The 16,207-nt window shown below is 37.4% G+C and overlaps 1 protein-coding gene across 1 annotated transcript in view; it reads right to left on the bottom strand.

Annotated features, from left to right (window-relative positions):
- pappab (pregnancy-associated plasma protein A, pappalysin 1b) overlaps positions 1–10,937 on the bottom strand; it is an 89,060-nt gene extending 78,123 nt beyond the window's left edge. The window contains exons 1-2 of the mRNA XM_017451226.3: positions 10,188–10,937; positions 3,752–4,835 (exon numbers count right to left, since the gene is read on the bottom strand). Of these exons, the coding sequence (XP_017306715.1) occupies positions 3,752–4,835; positions 10,188–10,584 (1,481 nt within the window). The 5' untranslated portion in view covers positions 10,585–10,937. The remainder of the gene's footprint in view (positions 1–3,751; positions 4,836–10,187) is intronic.
- Positions 10,938–16,207: the final 5,270 nt, after the last annotated feature.

Here is a 16,207-nt window from a genome sequence, read left to right as displayed (position 1 = left end):
CTTATAAACACTGTGTTAAATCAAGAGTTGGAATTTTTTGCTGTGTACATACCTTTGCTAAAGAAAAAGGAGAATGAATGAGAATATGCAATATGTGAGCCCACAGGGAGATCTGTACTTAGTTTGGCACTAAACAAGTAAAAGCAGAAGGGATATTGGAATACAACACTGAAAAAACCCCTCATTGTCTGTACGTTCAAGGATAACAGGTTTCAATCTCACTATGTTTCAGTGCCAGACACAATCATGCTTTAGCTGTTACAAAATTTTGGACCATTTACTGGGCTTGTTTCCATCTAAGCTGACGTTAATACCCTTTTCCTGAATTTGTCCATATGATTGTTGTGTAACTTCAGTCGTACAATTGTGGAGAATTAAACTCTGCTTATTGTCTGTCTCACACGCAAATTGGCAGTGTCTCTTCTGCAGCTCTTGCCATTACCTGAACGTGAGATGATAGCAGAAAGAAAAAAAAAATTCAGCTTAGATATTTTTCATAACAGTTTAAACAGCCATTTAGGCCATATTTGAACAAATAGCCAAGTAAGACAAAGTTTCACAGGGGGTCTTTAACAAAAGCTATTAGAAAGCAACCTGTGAAAACTGAATAGTCTCCATGAGGGACATGTCTGTGGAGAAAAGATGATATAACGATTCCTCCTAATAATTTCAGGAATGTCATTATTTCCTACAAAAATATTTAGCTGCCTGTACAGAATGGTGCAAAATGGGTCAGCAAGTTTAGCAGGAAGATGAACAAATGTGAAACATGCATTTTTGCACATGACTTTCACAAATTCTTCAATCAAAGGTAATTAACCTCGTATTAACCTCTAAATCTATACAATGTATTCTTTAAGAGTTTAAACTATTTTCTCAGTGGGTAGAATTATCACACTGTAAACACAGAAGTGGCTTAGTTTTGGTTTGATCATGCAGGAGAAGTATAATCAAGGTGAATGACTTTTTACTGTTTTGCTCCAACAGTCCAAAGATGGCTAGAATAACTTCATACTTAAGAATAATGTCATACTAAAACCTCTAGATAGTAATTGTTATATTGTTGCATATTTGAAAAATGTACTGATAAAATTAACAATGACCCTTAAACTTCCAATACAGATTCCAGTACAGGATAAATGTATCAAAATTATCTGTGATAATTCTACACTACAGATGTGGTCAATAATGATTGAAAGGTTGAAAAAGAGCTGAATTATTCCTTTAATTTAACACTTGTTCCATTGACATTAGAAAAGAGTCACTGGGTTAAAACGTTCTGTCGAGCTGCATTCATTCCATGTTCTCAGCCTGCTATCTTGAAGCATTTATATTTAATGTGTATTAAATGCATGATTACAGCTCCGTCCATTGACACCCATGTATTATTCATTAAAGTATATAAAAACGCCTGTATGAACAAAAGTAGCACATGGGGCTTTGTGTGCAGCTGCCTGAGGTGGGTTGACATTGTTTCACCACTTGGCTGAGGTCATTTTCATAGCACCTTCATTGTTCCTTTTATCAGTCCCATATACGTCTGAGATGCTGTCAATCATGTACACAAGATTTTGGGGGTGCACAGAGAAATTTGCAGGTGACCTCTACAGAAATAACATTATTACATGACAGCAGACCATAAATGTAATAAAGGAATAGGCAACAGGAGAGCATTCATACTGTAATTCACACAGATTTATGGTCAACTATAAAGTCAACATCAAACAGCATGTGAGTGGGAAAATCCTGGATGTGAAAGTTTAAAATTATTATAAATATTCATTTCAACATAATGTAAGCAAGCTAGCTACAGAAGTGCATAATAATACTGTAAATTCATACAGGAGTGATGAATGTTCAGTATTGTGTGTATAGTGTGGCCACGGCATGAAAGAGTTCCCCTCCCCTACTCTCCCTCTTTAGTTCTGCATGAAAGGATCTCCTCAAACATCTCAGAAAAATAAATCAACTCGGTTCACTCGGCATGCTAAAGGCCTATTTAATTATTGCTATTTAACAAGAGGAAATCCTGCTGTCCCCAGGGATCAGCTATCCTCACCACACTTCTAAACAATGCAGGCTACATGCACATTCATACACCTGCATGCTTGTGACTGTGAGTATTTGTATTTATTTGCGGGGAGAAAGTGTAAGCAGATCCTCTCCAATTCATCTCACTTCTGGCAACAGGTGCTTTTATGAGCCCATCAGACTCTTTAAAGTGAGTTTGTCTCTCTCAAAATCCTCAATCAAGCCAAAACCATGTAGAGACCCTGGTTTACAAGGAATGTGGCTCCACTTCAGACACAACTTGTAAAGTTTGGGGTCCACTGACATCAAGTTAATGATGGAAAGCACAAGTCTCAGGGCCCTCCAGCTGAATTCTGAGGTGCAAAGACAAATACACAACACTCTGGGAAGTAGTGTCTTTCTCACATTGTATAAGTGACTTCATAAATGCTTCAGTAAGATGCTATATATATCCATTATAAGACTAAATTCTAAAATCTGGCCGTATCATTTCCTAATCAGTGAATCTCAAATGTAAAAATATAAAAACAAATTCAGTATATATGTATAGACACACATATAGGCACGCACACACACACACACACACACACACAGACATGTCACACAGACAAAACACTGGTGTAAGGTAAACAGATATACAACAGAATTCAAGTCCATTATTCTATTCTTGCACAACCTTCTGTTCATGCATTCTTCAACAATCAGAAAGGAATGTCAAATCATTTTGTTATGCAGCCCTCGGCAATGTACTCCAGACATACCATAATTAAATCAAAACAAGCAACAAGTTGGAGAGCTCTTTTCTTTTTAGTTGACTCACATGCTTTAACCGCCTCACACAAACACACTGACTCACATACATGCATGCACGCACGCACACACACACACACACACACACACACACACACACACACACACACACACACACAAACTCAGAGCCATGTAATAACCTTGTCCATGAAAATGACACAACAGAGCAAACAGAGTTATGTAATTTACAACCAGTAGCATACTGAAATATTTGGGGGAAAAATACAAATAAATCACCAACAGTCACAAGCAAACATGCATATAACCATGATTATTAATAAAATATCAACAAAAAATAATATTTGTGTAAATATGTGGGTTTTTTCAATCCACCTTTTGTAAACTGAAGAAGCCATCATTCCCCATAAATATTTCCCCTTAGCTTAATTTTACTCCATTAGAATCAAATCTCAGCATTTCTTTGAAATGTTCTTGAATGGTATTCTCAGAAGAGCTTCCACTAATGCAAGTAATACTGTACAAGTTCCTACTCTGAATTGTAACTGGCTCTTAGTGAGAGACAAAGTTTCCATTCGCACTTACTATGTCAGTTATAAGTCCACTTTTACAAAGCTCCAATAAAAGGCAGAACAACTCCTTTCTTCCCAACCAATCAGCAGAACTACTTTCTTTTAACAGCAAAGCAAAAAAGGGCTGGCTGCTTAGCTTTGAATGACACAGAGGGCCACAGAGGACCTGTGAAATATTCACTGGTAGTTAACACCAAAATACATGGCAGGGACTGACACTATACACATCCAATGTTTTATTCTCTGCTTAACTCCAAAACAGAAATGTTTTGAATATTTAAAATTGTACTCATACTTTGTGTTCCCAAATACATACATCATGCCAATTTGCAGAATTATAATTAACTGTAGAAATACCAAAAAAAAAACCTCAAGCTTACCTGTAGAGTGATGCAGGATTAAAGCAGGTTTTCGTGACATCAGTGATGTTGGGGTCACAGCAGTCACCCTGGTCATAGTTGAAATTATCCCAGTTACACTCAGGATCACAAATTTTGTTCCCTATTTTGTGCTCAGGACAGCTTATGGTTTGCCTTCTGCAGTAGCCAGCATCAAAACCAGTTAGTGTATGGTTGCATTCTGGGTCACACTCCTCGTCGCCCACTTTGCTGATGTCACAGTTAGCCAGGACCAGGCGGTTGCGTAAGGAGGAGTTGTAGACATTGTGGACGGTGCGCTCCCAGGTGATGTTGTAGATGCGGAAAGCTTTGTTTAGATGCTGGTGCTGGAGGTTGATCTGGTGCTCTGTAACTGTTGGCCAGTGACCATCATCATCATACACATTCACCAATCGGTAGCGTACCGTCTTAGGCTTGCGGAATGTCCATAAGCGGTTGTAGTTTGTCACTACCTCCACATTGTCACAGATTGTCTGTCCACATGGTGGAGGAACCAGTGCCGTTTCCACAGAGCCACCAAGATCAGCCGTCAATGTGCGGTCAGAAATCCCCATCTGGGGAAAGCTCCCGTCTTTCACTGTCATCCACTTCCAAGATGCATTTTCAAAGTTCTCGTAAATGACCAGTTGGGAAAGGTCATCATGGTACTCATGTTGAGGGCTCTGTATGTACTGGATAATCTTGTGCTGGGCCAGAGCTTCTTTCCATAGGCTCAGGTGCTCCAGTGTCCCTCTGTAATTGTGGTTGAGAGCATTGCCACCTATCATTAGCACCTTGCACTTTTTGGTAAGGGGGCTAAAGACCTCACCGGATTGCTCTCGGCTTACAGCCACTTGAGCCCCATTTAGGTAGAGTTTCATATGGAGGCCATTGTAGGTGACAGCCAGATGGTGCCAGTGGTTGGGGGAGTAGGGAGCATTGGAAGTGATTGTGGTAACCTTGTGCGCTCGGTCTGTTTTGAGGGAGAAGAAGAAACGAGGGTCCCTGTTCCCGTGATCACTCACTGGTCTGATGCCTAGTAACCAGCCTCGATCACAGGATGCATAGAAGCATTTGTCATAGAGTCCTAAATGGAAGAAGAATAAGTTATACTATACTATAATAAGTTAGCTATACTCAGTCCTAGTCACCCATAGGTCATGGCTATACAGATTTAATAGCACATTTTGATTTAAATGCCCTTAGAAAAGGGGCTATTTATATTGTTAGAAGTTTGCCGCTAAGATCCTACTTGGAATTCATTTTGGAGATGGATATAGAACCTTTAAGTCTTCCCACAAAGGAACAAACTAAAGAACTGCAAGGGCTCTATATTTAACCTTTTTTTTCTAAGAATGTACGGTATAAACATGCAGTATGTGCAATAAACATACATAAACTATCAATTTCCTTGCCCAACAAATGGGATTTTTACTTACCATATTAAACAGACAAATGATCTTAAAAATATGAACTGTTATTTCCACTCTTACTATTTCTGGTTTACTATGTCCTGTGAAGAACAATGTGAGACTGCATGTGTGCCAGTGCAGCAAAGTGAGGAACACCATGCAGTTCCCATGATTGAACTTTTTAAAACAGTGTAGTCCAAGTACTGTAAGCCTACAGCGAGGCATCTGCTAGCAATCAGACTCCAACACTGTGGTCTTGTATCAACAGACCAAAGGTTACATGAACTTTCAGTCTATTTTCTTGAAATATGCCTCAGCAGTTGGACTGGTTTGAAATAAAAATGGTCCTTTTTCAGTAAAGACCTTATTATGATAAGAGAAACCCTCTTTTCCTGTTTCATTTGGAAAATGTGTGTTAGTCTCAAGAAGGCAACATATTCTTACATCTAGTGAGAATGTTTCTTTCACAGAAAAAATTGAAAGTAAATAAAGCAGCAGTAAAACTAAAAGAATATCAGTAAGAATTAACTTAACTACATGTTAAATGTTAAAATCTGCAGCTGTTTGGGGATTTCCACGTGAAAAAATATAAACAATTAGATTGGACTAAACAAATTGCAATTGCAAAAAAAGTCATTTAAAAGTCAAATGACATATCAGTTCTACACATGCAAAAGTAAACCTTTTGGTTTAAAAACAAAAAAAAACGTTTAATGACATCTGTTAAAAAATAATAAAAGTGAATGTAACTTTAAATTATGGGCCAAGGTGCATATAATAAATAATATAATTGATAATTAATGAGGATAAGATAATAACTGTTATTTAGAGCATGTTTAAGAAATGTGCGCTCTATGGCAATGTTACGATCAAACTAATTTCTACTACTACTTCCCACTGGTACTCTGAAACAGATTAATAATACAGCTCTCTAAGATTCGGGGTGCTGGTGTGTGACACAGTTGCAGTTCAGGGAGTTTCACTGGAGTCAAAAAGAGGGATGGGTGGCTTTATGACCCACAATCTAGTGCTGTGTACACAGCCTGCTGCTTCTCACTGTGTGAGGAATGTTTCCTCTTCTCACATAGCTGTGAGAAGTATGTTTACCAAGTAATTGGTAAAAAACCTGTAGGCCATATAAGCTGTAAAGTGTTACCAGGGTAGGAGGGAAAAATGTCAGCTTTTGCATGCTAGTGTTAGTGTGCATTGTTGAGTGTGTGCATGCACACATGCTTACACGGAGCAAAACTAGCTTTTGCCACTATTAGAATAAGATGAGGAAATGTATGTGCATCCCCTCAACATGCCAAGTTTTCCTCAAACAGCTTGAACTAGTTGACGCATTGCTCACTTTAATGAGCTTTCCTTTTTTTTCATTCTGACAACTAGCATTACAAAAAGATTATACACATTAAGAGAGAAGCCCCAGATTTGGGGCAGAAATGGGCACACAAGAGCCTGCAGCCTCAATGCTCCTCTGTGCCCGCAAAAGCACTGCCAGCTACTATAAAAATAAATTGTGCCATAAAAGTGAGGAAATTACAATCTGCAAAATCCTGGAATGAGACCACTAAGTGGCAAATAACAAACAGGTAAAAATTACGCCAACCTGTGTAAGGGTGTCAGTGGAGGCAAAAAGAATGGAGCGCAGATGGACAAAAACAATGCAGAGAGAATTACATTTTCTTTTCTTTTGATAATGATGGTATGCAATGTGATGTTCACAGAGATTAAGGTCAACATTTCACTTAAATGACACAGTATGAAGCTAAAATATGATCCATCTTAGATTCACTAATGTGTTTATTTGAAGTGTATTGCATGTCAGCACCATGGACAGAGCACAACACAGTTTGTATTGCCAAACGACAGGCACGAGTATTTCTGACATAGAATAAGTCTTACAGCTGGGCTTCCATGCTGGATGTGTGTGTTTTTTATGACTCATACCTTATTATAATATTAAATCATATGCTTAGTGAAAATCTTTAAACACATTATCCATCCATCCATTTTCCATACAGCTTATCCTACACAGGGTCGCAGGGGAGCCTGGAGTCTATCCCAGGGAACTCAGGGCACAAAGCAGGGGACACCATGAATTGGGTGACAACCCATTGCAAGGCACAACTGCACATACACTATGGACAATTTGGAAATACCAATCCACCTACAATGTATGTCTTTTGGCTGGGGGCGGAAACGCCTGAAGCATGGGGAGAACATGCAAACTTTGTGCACACAGAGTGGAAGTTGGATCTGAACTCCCAAACCCGGAGGTGCAAGGCAAACATGCTAATGACTAAGCCACAATGCCCCCTTAAACTCATTATTTAAAAAATACAACAACAACAAAAAATCTCTCTGCTTTCAGTATTATGTATTAAAGCATAAAGATTCTGAAAGTGTCCAGAACTTATTCAGTATTGTTATATTGTTGTGTTGATATGTTGTTATATACACTTTAAAACCATGTGATATCTGAAGATATGAGAGCTCTCTGTGCTGCTTTGTATACTTTAGAATAACCAAATTATGACAATTACATCAAAATGTTTTATGATATGGCTGCCTCTGTGATCTTATGTGACCCCTGAAGTGATTAGTTGAATAGGCAAGAGGTTCTAGTATACTATTTATGCTACATTTTTAAAGATAGGGCACAATTTGCTGCTTTCATCTCTATGTGTACTTCTAGTATATGGGATCTGACCCACTGGCTTCATTTGATGGCTTTTGTCATGAAGATCTTAATCTAAAGCAATAAAAAACTCTTGACAAAAGGATGGACAAGGCACTAATTTTACAGTTTAAGCCATAAAGAGTGCCACTTTAAAACCATGCCTTCATAAAAGACTGTAATTTGCAAACAGTGTGTCTCTGTCAAGCTGTAAATTACTGGCTTACTTCACAGCACAGGAAGGGAAAATATGAGAATGTGTAATGTGAAATTTATGGCTGCATCTATAATGAGATGAGGTTAAACAAATTAACCCCTTAAATCCCCAGACATACATTCCTCAATCTCCTAACTACATATATTTCTGATTAATTTCAGAGTATGTGCTGCATAATAGGTTTAAAGATAAATAACTGAATAATAAATTGTTTACAGTATTAAGACAGTTTGTTTGGATTTGGTTCTGTTGGGGCATATATTTGTTTTTTTCTTGACATCTGCTAAAATGAAAAAGCAAATATTAATTCAATTTTAAATGTCTCCCCATCTCCACCTGATGCATCACAACAATGTTATTGTTTAAAACAAAATAAAAAGAATGATATACTTTGTTTAAATTGGTTAAATAATAATAATAATAATAATAATAATAATAATAATAATAATAATAATAATAATAATAATAATAATAAATATTAACCCTCTACTCCTTTCATGCTTCTTAAACTGTTATTTTATGTTAGGTTTGCTAGGACTGTCTAAAATGATTCACTGTACATTTAAAACATTGGTCTGGTGTGCAAATATTTAATAAATACATTTTGTCCTTTTTATGTACGAAATATTTTGAATGACAAATCATGCAATGCTGATTAAGCTGTTTAAGAGATGCCAAATCTGAATCAGTGAGTTTTGTATTTTAGCTGTTTTTCATTTCTGTTCTAATTAGAATCGGTGTAATAATATGTTTAAATAAGTAATTTCTCACTACAAAATTTTGGATTAAGCAGTAATGAAGTCTAATATAAATTCTCTCATAATAGGGAAAATTAGGCAAAACCTGCACGCACAACCAGTTAACCTCACTCTTGCTATTAGATAACAAGAAAAAAATGAAGATAATAATCAAATGAATTCTTGACAAATAGAAAATAAATAGACTAGTCACGTTTACATTAAAAAATAAATAATTAATTATAATTAATGGACTAAAACATCGTATTACTTCATGAAGGCTATGTGGTAGAATTTGTAAAAAGCCTTCATTTTTAATATCGCCATGCATATCATTTATTTTAATACTAGTCCAAAAAATAAATAAGCGCCTCCATTTGTTGAATGTGTGGAGTATTTAATGAGATTAGCAAAAGTAACTTTATTAAGATAATTAATATCTGAACGAAGAGTTGATGTAAACTAATAATGCTGTTTGTTTTTATGCCGATCAGAACTGGAGGCCAGCCTACAGCTCATTATATAAGGGGCGGGGCCATATTACGCTTCAAAGCGATGACGTCTTCCATACAGATTCAAAAAAGACGAGCTGCGATTTTAGCGGAATTTTGGCAAGGGACACTTCGACGCACTGTGTCTACGTCTTCAGCTGTCGTCTATAAATATAAAGGTACTTAAAAATTAGGCTGTCCCATTTAAAGCCTGAAGTATTCATGAACATTTCACTAACTAGCGCAAATAAAACGCCATTCCCTATAAATATCTCACTATTAATCGGGCATTTTGATCTTCACATGAAGTCTTAACTAAAGATCTGATTCATTTAATTAAGAAGATGAATTGAGGAGAAAGTTATCGTCGTGAATGTGGTGGTGATGGTGTTTCGGGGCATTTGCGGGTTACCGCACTGGGGAATGACAGCTTGAACTTGCGCAAACCGTAAAAATAGAAATAGGCAGACATTTAGATGAGAAAGAAAGCAAATCACAGCTTAGAATTAATAAAAGAGCCACAGAATCCGTAAGTGATAACCTGTCAAACGCCACGAGTTGTTTGTTTTTGTTCTGTTTTGTTTTCTTCACGTGGTGCAAATAATGTAACAGAAAAATGCACATAGGCTAAATTCATATGCTCCGTAAAATACGCAAATATATAAATATGCAAATGTACATAAGGCAGTATTTCAAAGCTACGTGTCCGTGTTGTTTGACAACTAGTAAAGATAAATAATAATAATGGGCGGTAATTGCTTGTAGCCTACAATTACATTTGTATTTATTTAGCTACATGTTCTTACCAACAAACAACAGCTTGCAAGTTGCAAGTGCACAATGCAGTCAATATATATCAGGATTACATCGGAATGTGGAAGGAGCAGTAAACCGAAGCAAACCTGCAATCACACTTGGAGAGCGTTGACCACCCTCAGGTTTTATCCACATCTCCAGGGTGAAATTACCGCGCGGAACCTCAACGCTTGGTTTAAGCCGCAGTTGATCTCTGCCGCTGAAGTAAACACTGTTGCGGCCGAGCGCTGTGCTCGCAGTGTCTCCCGGCTGACTGAAACGCGCGTGCAGGCGGCCCGCCAGTCGCTCCGGTCCGGATACAGAGCGCTTGCCCCGCGGCAGCCGCGTGCCGCACGCTCCGGGCGAGACTCCGCCAGCCTCCCTCGCGCGCACCAAGTCTCTCTTAGACCAGCCCGTCCGCCTCAGAGCGCCGCACTCGCAGCCCAGACACAAGCTGAACACCAAGAGACACGGCAACCAAGTACAAAAAGGCAAAAGTTTCATTTTCACGTGGAACGAATAAACTGTAGCCTATATAGGTATTTATATATACATATTTTTTTGTTTGTTTTTATTTAAAAGAATTGGTAAAAAAATAAATAAAAAACCCAAAAAAACAAACAAACAAACAAAAAAAAAAACCCAATGCTATTCAGAAACAGCTCGTCTAGATCCTCTTCTCCTTCTGCGTTATGTATTTTTTAGTCTAACAAAAGCTTGTCAAGACAGCGGATTCAAACAGCGAGAAAGCGATGCTGTCTTATTTTTTTTTTTTCCTTTATAATGTTAAGCCACGACCCCCCTTTTCCTTGCCCCTTTCAAAGACACTTCAGCACAGATTGGAGGGGGGTATGTTAATTCATCCAAGTGCTCCACCTTCCCAATTGAATGGAGCCCATTAAAGTGCGGGCATGACTAATAATCAATCAATGTAGAGGAGGTATCAAAATCATTTCCCTTTCATGGCTTCTTTTCAGAACCCTATACATTTTACAGGAAATGTGCCCATTTCTTCAGCGTGTAATACGCAGCCCATGAAATCAAGGAAAGCAAAGCTCGGCGCCAGCTATAGTAAAACAGCCTTAAGTGGAGGATGTAGAACTTGAAAGAAAAACATAATGCTAATCGTAATTAAGGTTGATTTCAGTGAGGGTCAAGGATTTGGCTTGGGCCCAAGGTGTAGGCTACTAATGTTCGAGCCTCTCACATGAGCTGGCTGCTCAGCGGTCAGGAAATAATGAAGAGATCTTTAAGTTAACGGCGCTTGAAGTTAAAGCGGGAGTCACGGGTGGCCTATGACCGCTCAGCTGATTGCCACCTCTGTGCGTTTCTGCAGGGGACAAAAAGCGCGCCGAGCGCCCCCTGGTGATTACACACATAACAAACAAAACCAACCAGCAGAATTTGAACGATTTTGTTATACAAATGAAGTCGTACAAAAAGCCGTGTTCCACTGTGGAGTGTCGCTCGCTCAACCTAACCTTAACAGAACTATAAATTAGTAGTAGTAATAAATGGCTGTGCAGCTCACGCTACCTATTCGATTCTTTCCAATTACCCGTTTAAGTGAATCAAATGAGGTTTGATTCGTTTGATTCACCACTTAGAGCTGCATTAGAAATATTGTGTAGGCTATAACACAATCGACCAGTACATACGGTAAGGCTAATCCACATTCACGGTTTTATATAATCATTCGTTCTATTTAACTTTGGCTAGTGAAAATCCATTAGTATAACAGAATCTAATATATGAACACTTACAATTCACAATCGAGTGCTTTACAAGAAAAAAAAAAACAACGGTTAAAGGAATGAATGCCGCACTGAACAATATACATACATTTCGGGGCTTTTCAGTTTAATATTTAAAGCTCTGTAAAGTTATTTGCATTTTCCACTGAATATCAGCAAGAGTTTGTACTGCTTGCACTTCCTCCAGGTATTCTTCTTTTCAGCTGTTTTGTCTTCACAGATTCAGAGGGTCTTCTTTCAAACATGCGACATCACTTCCATTGAATATCAATAGGAAACAATTGCAAGGGGGTAAAGCGGGAAAAACTGTAGGGGGCCAATTTAGTCCTTTCAATTCTTAATCTCCCTATTTTGCTTTCACTCACGTTTCATTTTATCTTCTTTGGTTTGGATGGGCAAAACAAGTGTATAATTAAAGTGCAAATCAGAGTTATGCATGTAAATACATTACATTCAACTGTATATACATTACTAAAAGACACTGTACATATGACCAAAAGAAGTACCTTACAGCACACACAAGAGCCTTCATTTCTACAGGAGTTGTTTTCACACAGCTTAATAGCTTGAGTCTTATCATTCTATTATTTACGCGTTTCCTTGTCCTCCTGCAGTTCTTTTGCCCTCATACATAGTAATAAAATAAATATATTACTAATAAATCGGTGATCATTTTTTTAAAAAAGAAAGAAAAAAGAAAAAAAAACTAATCTAAACAACGGCAAAGAAAAAAGCCCAAAGCAATGGAAAACTCCTATACTTAGTGCTCACATTATTTCAAATTCATATTAAAGAAAATTCTCAAATCTGGCCAAAAGGTGTTGATTATTTCTGTATAAAAGCACATCTCTGACAGTATTTCCAGCTGAATGGCAAATCACAGGCAGATACGAATGTGCTTGTTCTGATATGTTATTGTTCTATGATAAAAATTAACTCCAGGGTGCTTATATGTCAGACATTTACATAAATTACATTGAACAAATAATATTTTTTAAGTGTTATTATTGAGGAAAAAGAATCCCACATAACCATTGCTGTAGTGAAGCTTTCTGTAAGAACGTCCACAACAGCCCTTTGAGGTAAAGCTTTTCATCAAGTTTTCTGCCTTGGGGAAGTTTTCAGGGCCGATTTGCACGTTTTGGGTTTGTCAGTTAAAAAAACAAAAAAACAAGCTGGATATATATATATATATATATATATATATATATATATATATATATATATATATATATATATTTGTCTTATTAATTTAATTTCATGAGTGAGAAAAAGAAGAGAGGCTGGTGAGTAAATAACTGTTTACACAACAATAATAATATAACAAATGTGGTAATGAGAAATGTACACAGTCCACAACATTAAACACCATAAACAGATACAAATGTATGTGGTATGGAATTTATGTAGTATGTAATTAAACACATGAAGCACATCAGTATGCGATTATTGGAAAATAATAAATGACAAAGTGGTGTGATACCTGCCTGAAGTTGATTTTCCTGGCGCTCTCCAATAACATTTCTTGGTGGCAGTGAAAAATCTGGAATCAAAAATAAGCTTTCATGAACACAAATTAAATACTATATTTACCTAAAAAAAAATCCACTAGACAAACAATCCAAAATTAGTAAGCAATATCCAAAAAACAGGCAACTGGGTAAAAAAACTATACATTGAGCAATGCAGCTAGGCAAAAAAAAAAAGAAGAGCAAAACAAGGAATCAAAATTCAATTAATGACAGTGAGGATTATTCACAGGGATGCAAATAACAAATAACCTTATAATGATGGCAATAAAAGTCTTAACAGGCAACTGAAGAAATAGACGTGTATATATTATATATGCTGGACAAATTAAATGAACAACAGGTAGGACTGCTGGCAAGCTACAGTGGTTGTAATTGTAGGAAAGTCGATATGGGGGAGTGGTTGTTGACTGGGGATTCTGGGAGTTTGAGTTCCTGGAGGGTGAAATGGTTGTGACAGTAACAGCCCCTGCCCTGAATAGTCCAAGAGTTTGAACATTAGGGCAGGAAGTAGGCTAGTAGGAGAGTGATCTCTGATGAGTCCAGGGTTGAGGATGCCATTAGCAGCCTCCCACTCTGCAAGATTTTATAGCTGTCCTCTTCATCTCTGAATTCAAACGATAGACCAGTGTTCCCTGGTAATGCCAATCAATGACACTTCTTCTCCCTGCTAGCTTCTGCCATTCCACTTCTGGTTCAGTCTCTGACTCTCTAATCATAAACATGCAAAAACGTCCACTGAGTGTGATGTCTTGCCAAACATTATGGTTGTGCAAGTTCTGATCTTTTGAGTTCTGAGTAAGTTATTCTTCTAAACATTAATGTTGTGTTTCACACCTGGCCCATTTTGTTGCCTTGTTCTTTGGATTATCCTCCTCTCTGAATGCATTGTGATTTTATGTGTTTTGACCACTGCCTAGTTGCAAACTTTGATCTGGATTGTGCTTTTTGTATGTTTGGAGTTTGTGTTAAAGTGCCTCTACACATGGATACTTACTCCCTCTGATTCAGATTTCCTGAATCATTTTCTTATAGTTTACAGTGATCACTTCTTCATTTTCTCAGCCAATAAACAAAAACACATACAACTAGACACAATAGTACTTTCAGGATGGTTGTCTCTTGGAAAATCCCCTGTACATAACTTTTTAACTGTGAATTCCATCAACCCGTCATAGCCTTTCTAGGTTACATCCTCAACACTCAAGCCAGTAAAATGAATAAAAAAGATGGAATCAGTTATGGCCCCAAAGAACTGTGAAAGATTTGCAAAAAAATTTGGCCTTCTCCTATGTCTTTTGAAAATTCCTACAGGGCCTCTCACATCACTGCTCAAAAGCCAAAAAAAATCTATTTTAGGAAGATGCAGCATATCAGGCCTTTTAAATGCTTAAAGAAGGATCCTCCAAAATTCTGAAATTCCCATTCATTGTGGAGGTAGGCAGTTCAGAGAGTGGAATTGGAGCGATTGTCTCTCATCATGGAAATCCACCAAAAATGAATCATTCTACTCATGTAAACGAAACTACTCAGAAGTAAAATACAATTTTCTCGAACAGAGAGCTGTTAGCTATAAAAGCAAACCTGGAGGAATGGAGACACTAGTTAGAGAGAGTTGAACACACATTCCTGATTTTTAGGACAAGCTTAACAACTCCTTTTTTTCCCCACACGATTTACTCAAGTTTACTTAAGTTAAACCTTAAACCTGACACAGAACAAGACATTTTTCTGCCCAGTTGCATCATGGTCCCCATCTTATGGGAAATCAGAGATCACCAGAGCTCAACAAGAGGATCTCACCCCTCCAGAATTTGCTTCAGATAAAATGATACTGGAGTCCATAAGACACATTCTTCATCAAGCTCAGGTCACCCATATAAAGAAAAAAAACATCTCACTGTTAACCAACAAGTTCTGATTGTCCACAACAGTGATGTTATGAGAGTCAAGCGGTCAAGCGGTCTAATGTAGGTTGCTCTGTGCTTTTTAATTTTCCATTTTTTTTTAATGACTAAGTCTATGTATTGTCATTGCAAAACCAACCGTTTAAAAAATATATATTTTACTTGGTTTAACTACAATGGCCATCTTTGTATCATGACACACAACAAATTTTAGTTATACAGCTATTTACACAAACCTCAATATCTCGGCTCAGGTCCTAGCTGCTTGGAACAAAAACAGATCTCTAGAGCACATTACAAGATACATGTACTTATATAAACATTTTGCATTTTGTACACCCATGTTCCTTAGATTTAGAACTCATGTCCAAATGTAATGTTCAAGATTGCTCACAGTTCCACTTTCAGGGTCAATTTACAATAGGAAGGGTTCGAGTCTCATTCTTATTTTTTAGGGGTTACCTAGGTAAGTATAGTGTGCGTGCAGAACATTTCAGTTTGAGACTTCTCTTTTTTTATGGGGGTAAGAAAATGGAATTTAAAAAAAAAAATTGAGATGTCCCTCACTTTTGGGTTGAATATCTCTGGTGGGGGACAAGATATGAACCTGAAATTTTGCCAGACACAAGTGCGCTATAGTAACATTCTGCTGTAAAAATTGTGAGTTTCAGATTGGAGGTAAACCCTGCAGGACTGTGGACCATGTGGGCCAGATTTGAAGAACCAGCCTGATCTATTATGTTGGTATAGGTGTACAATTGGAATGTGTGAATAGATTTCATCTAAATATGAAAGTACAATGTTCAGCTGGGAGTTTTACAAACAAACATTGTCTGGCCACTCCAGTATTTTCACTTTGTTGTCCTTAATCCATTTTGTTTTTTAATCTAACTTTGGTTGTATGCTTAGGATCTTTGTCCTCGTTATATCACAGCAA

The sequence above is a fragment of the Ictalurus punctatus genome, chromosome 22 (assembly GCF_001660625.3).
Source record: "Ictalurus punctatus breed USDA103 chromosome 22, Coco_2.0, whole genome shotgun sequence".
Classification (NCBI taxonomy): domain Eukaryota; kingdom Metazoa; phylum Chordata; class Actinopteri; order Siluriformes; family Ictaluridae; genus Ictalurus; species Ictalurus punctatus.
This window is presented reverse-complemented; position numbering and strand designations above follow the sequence as displayed.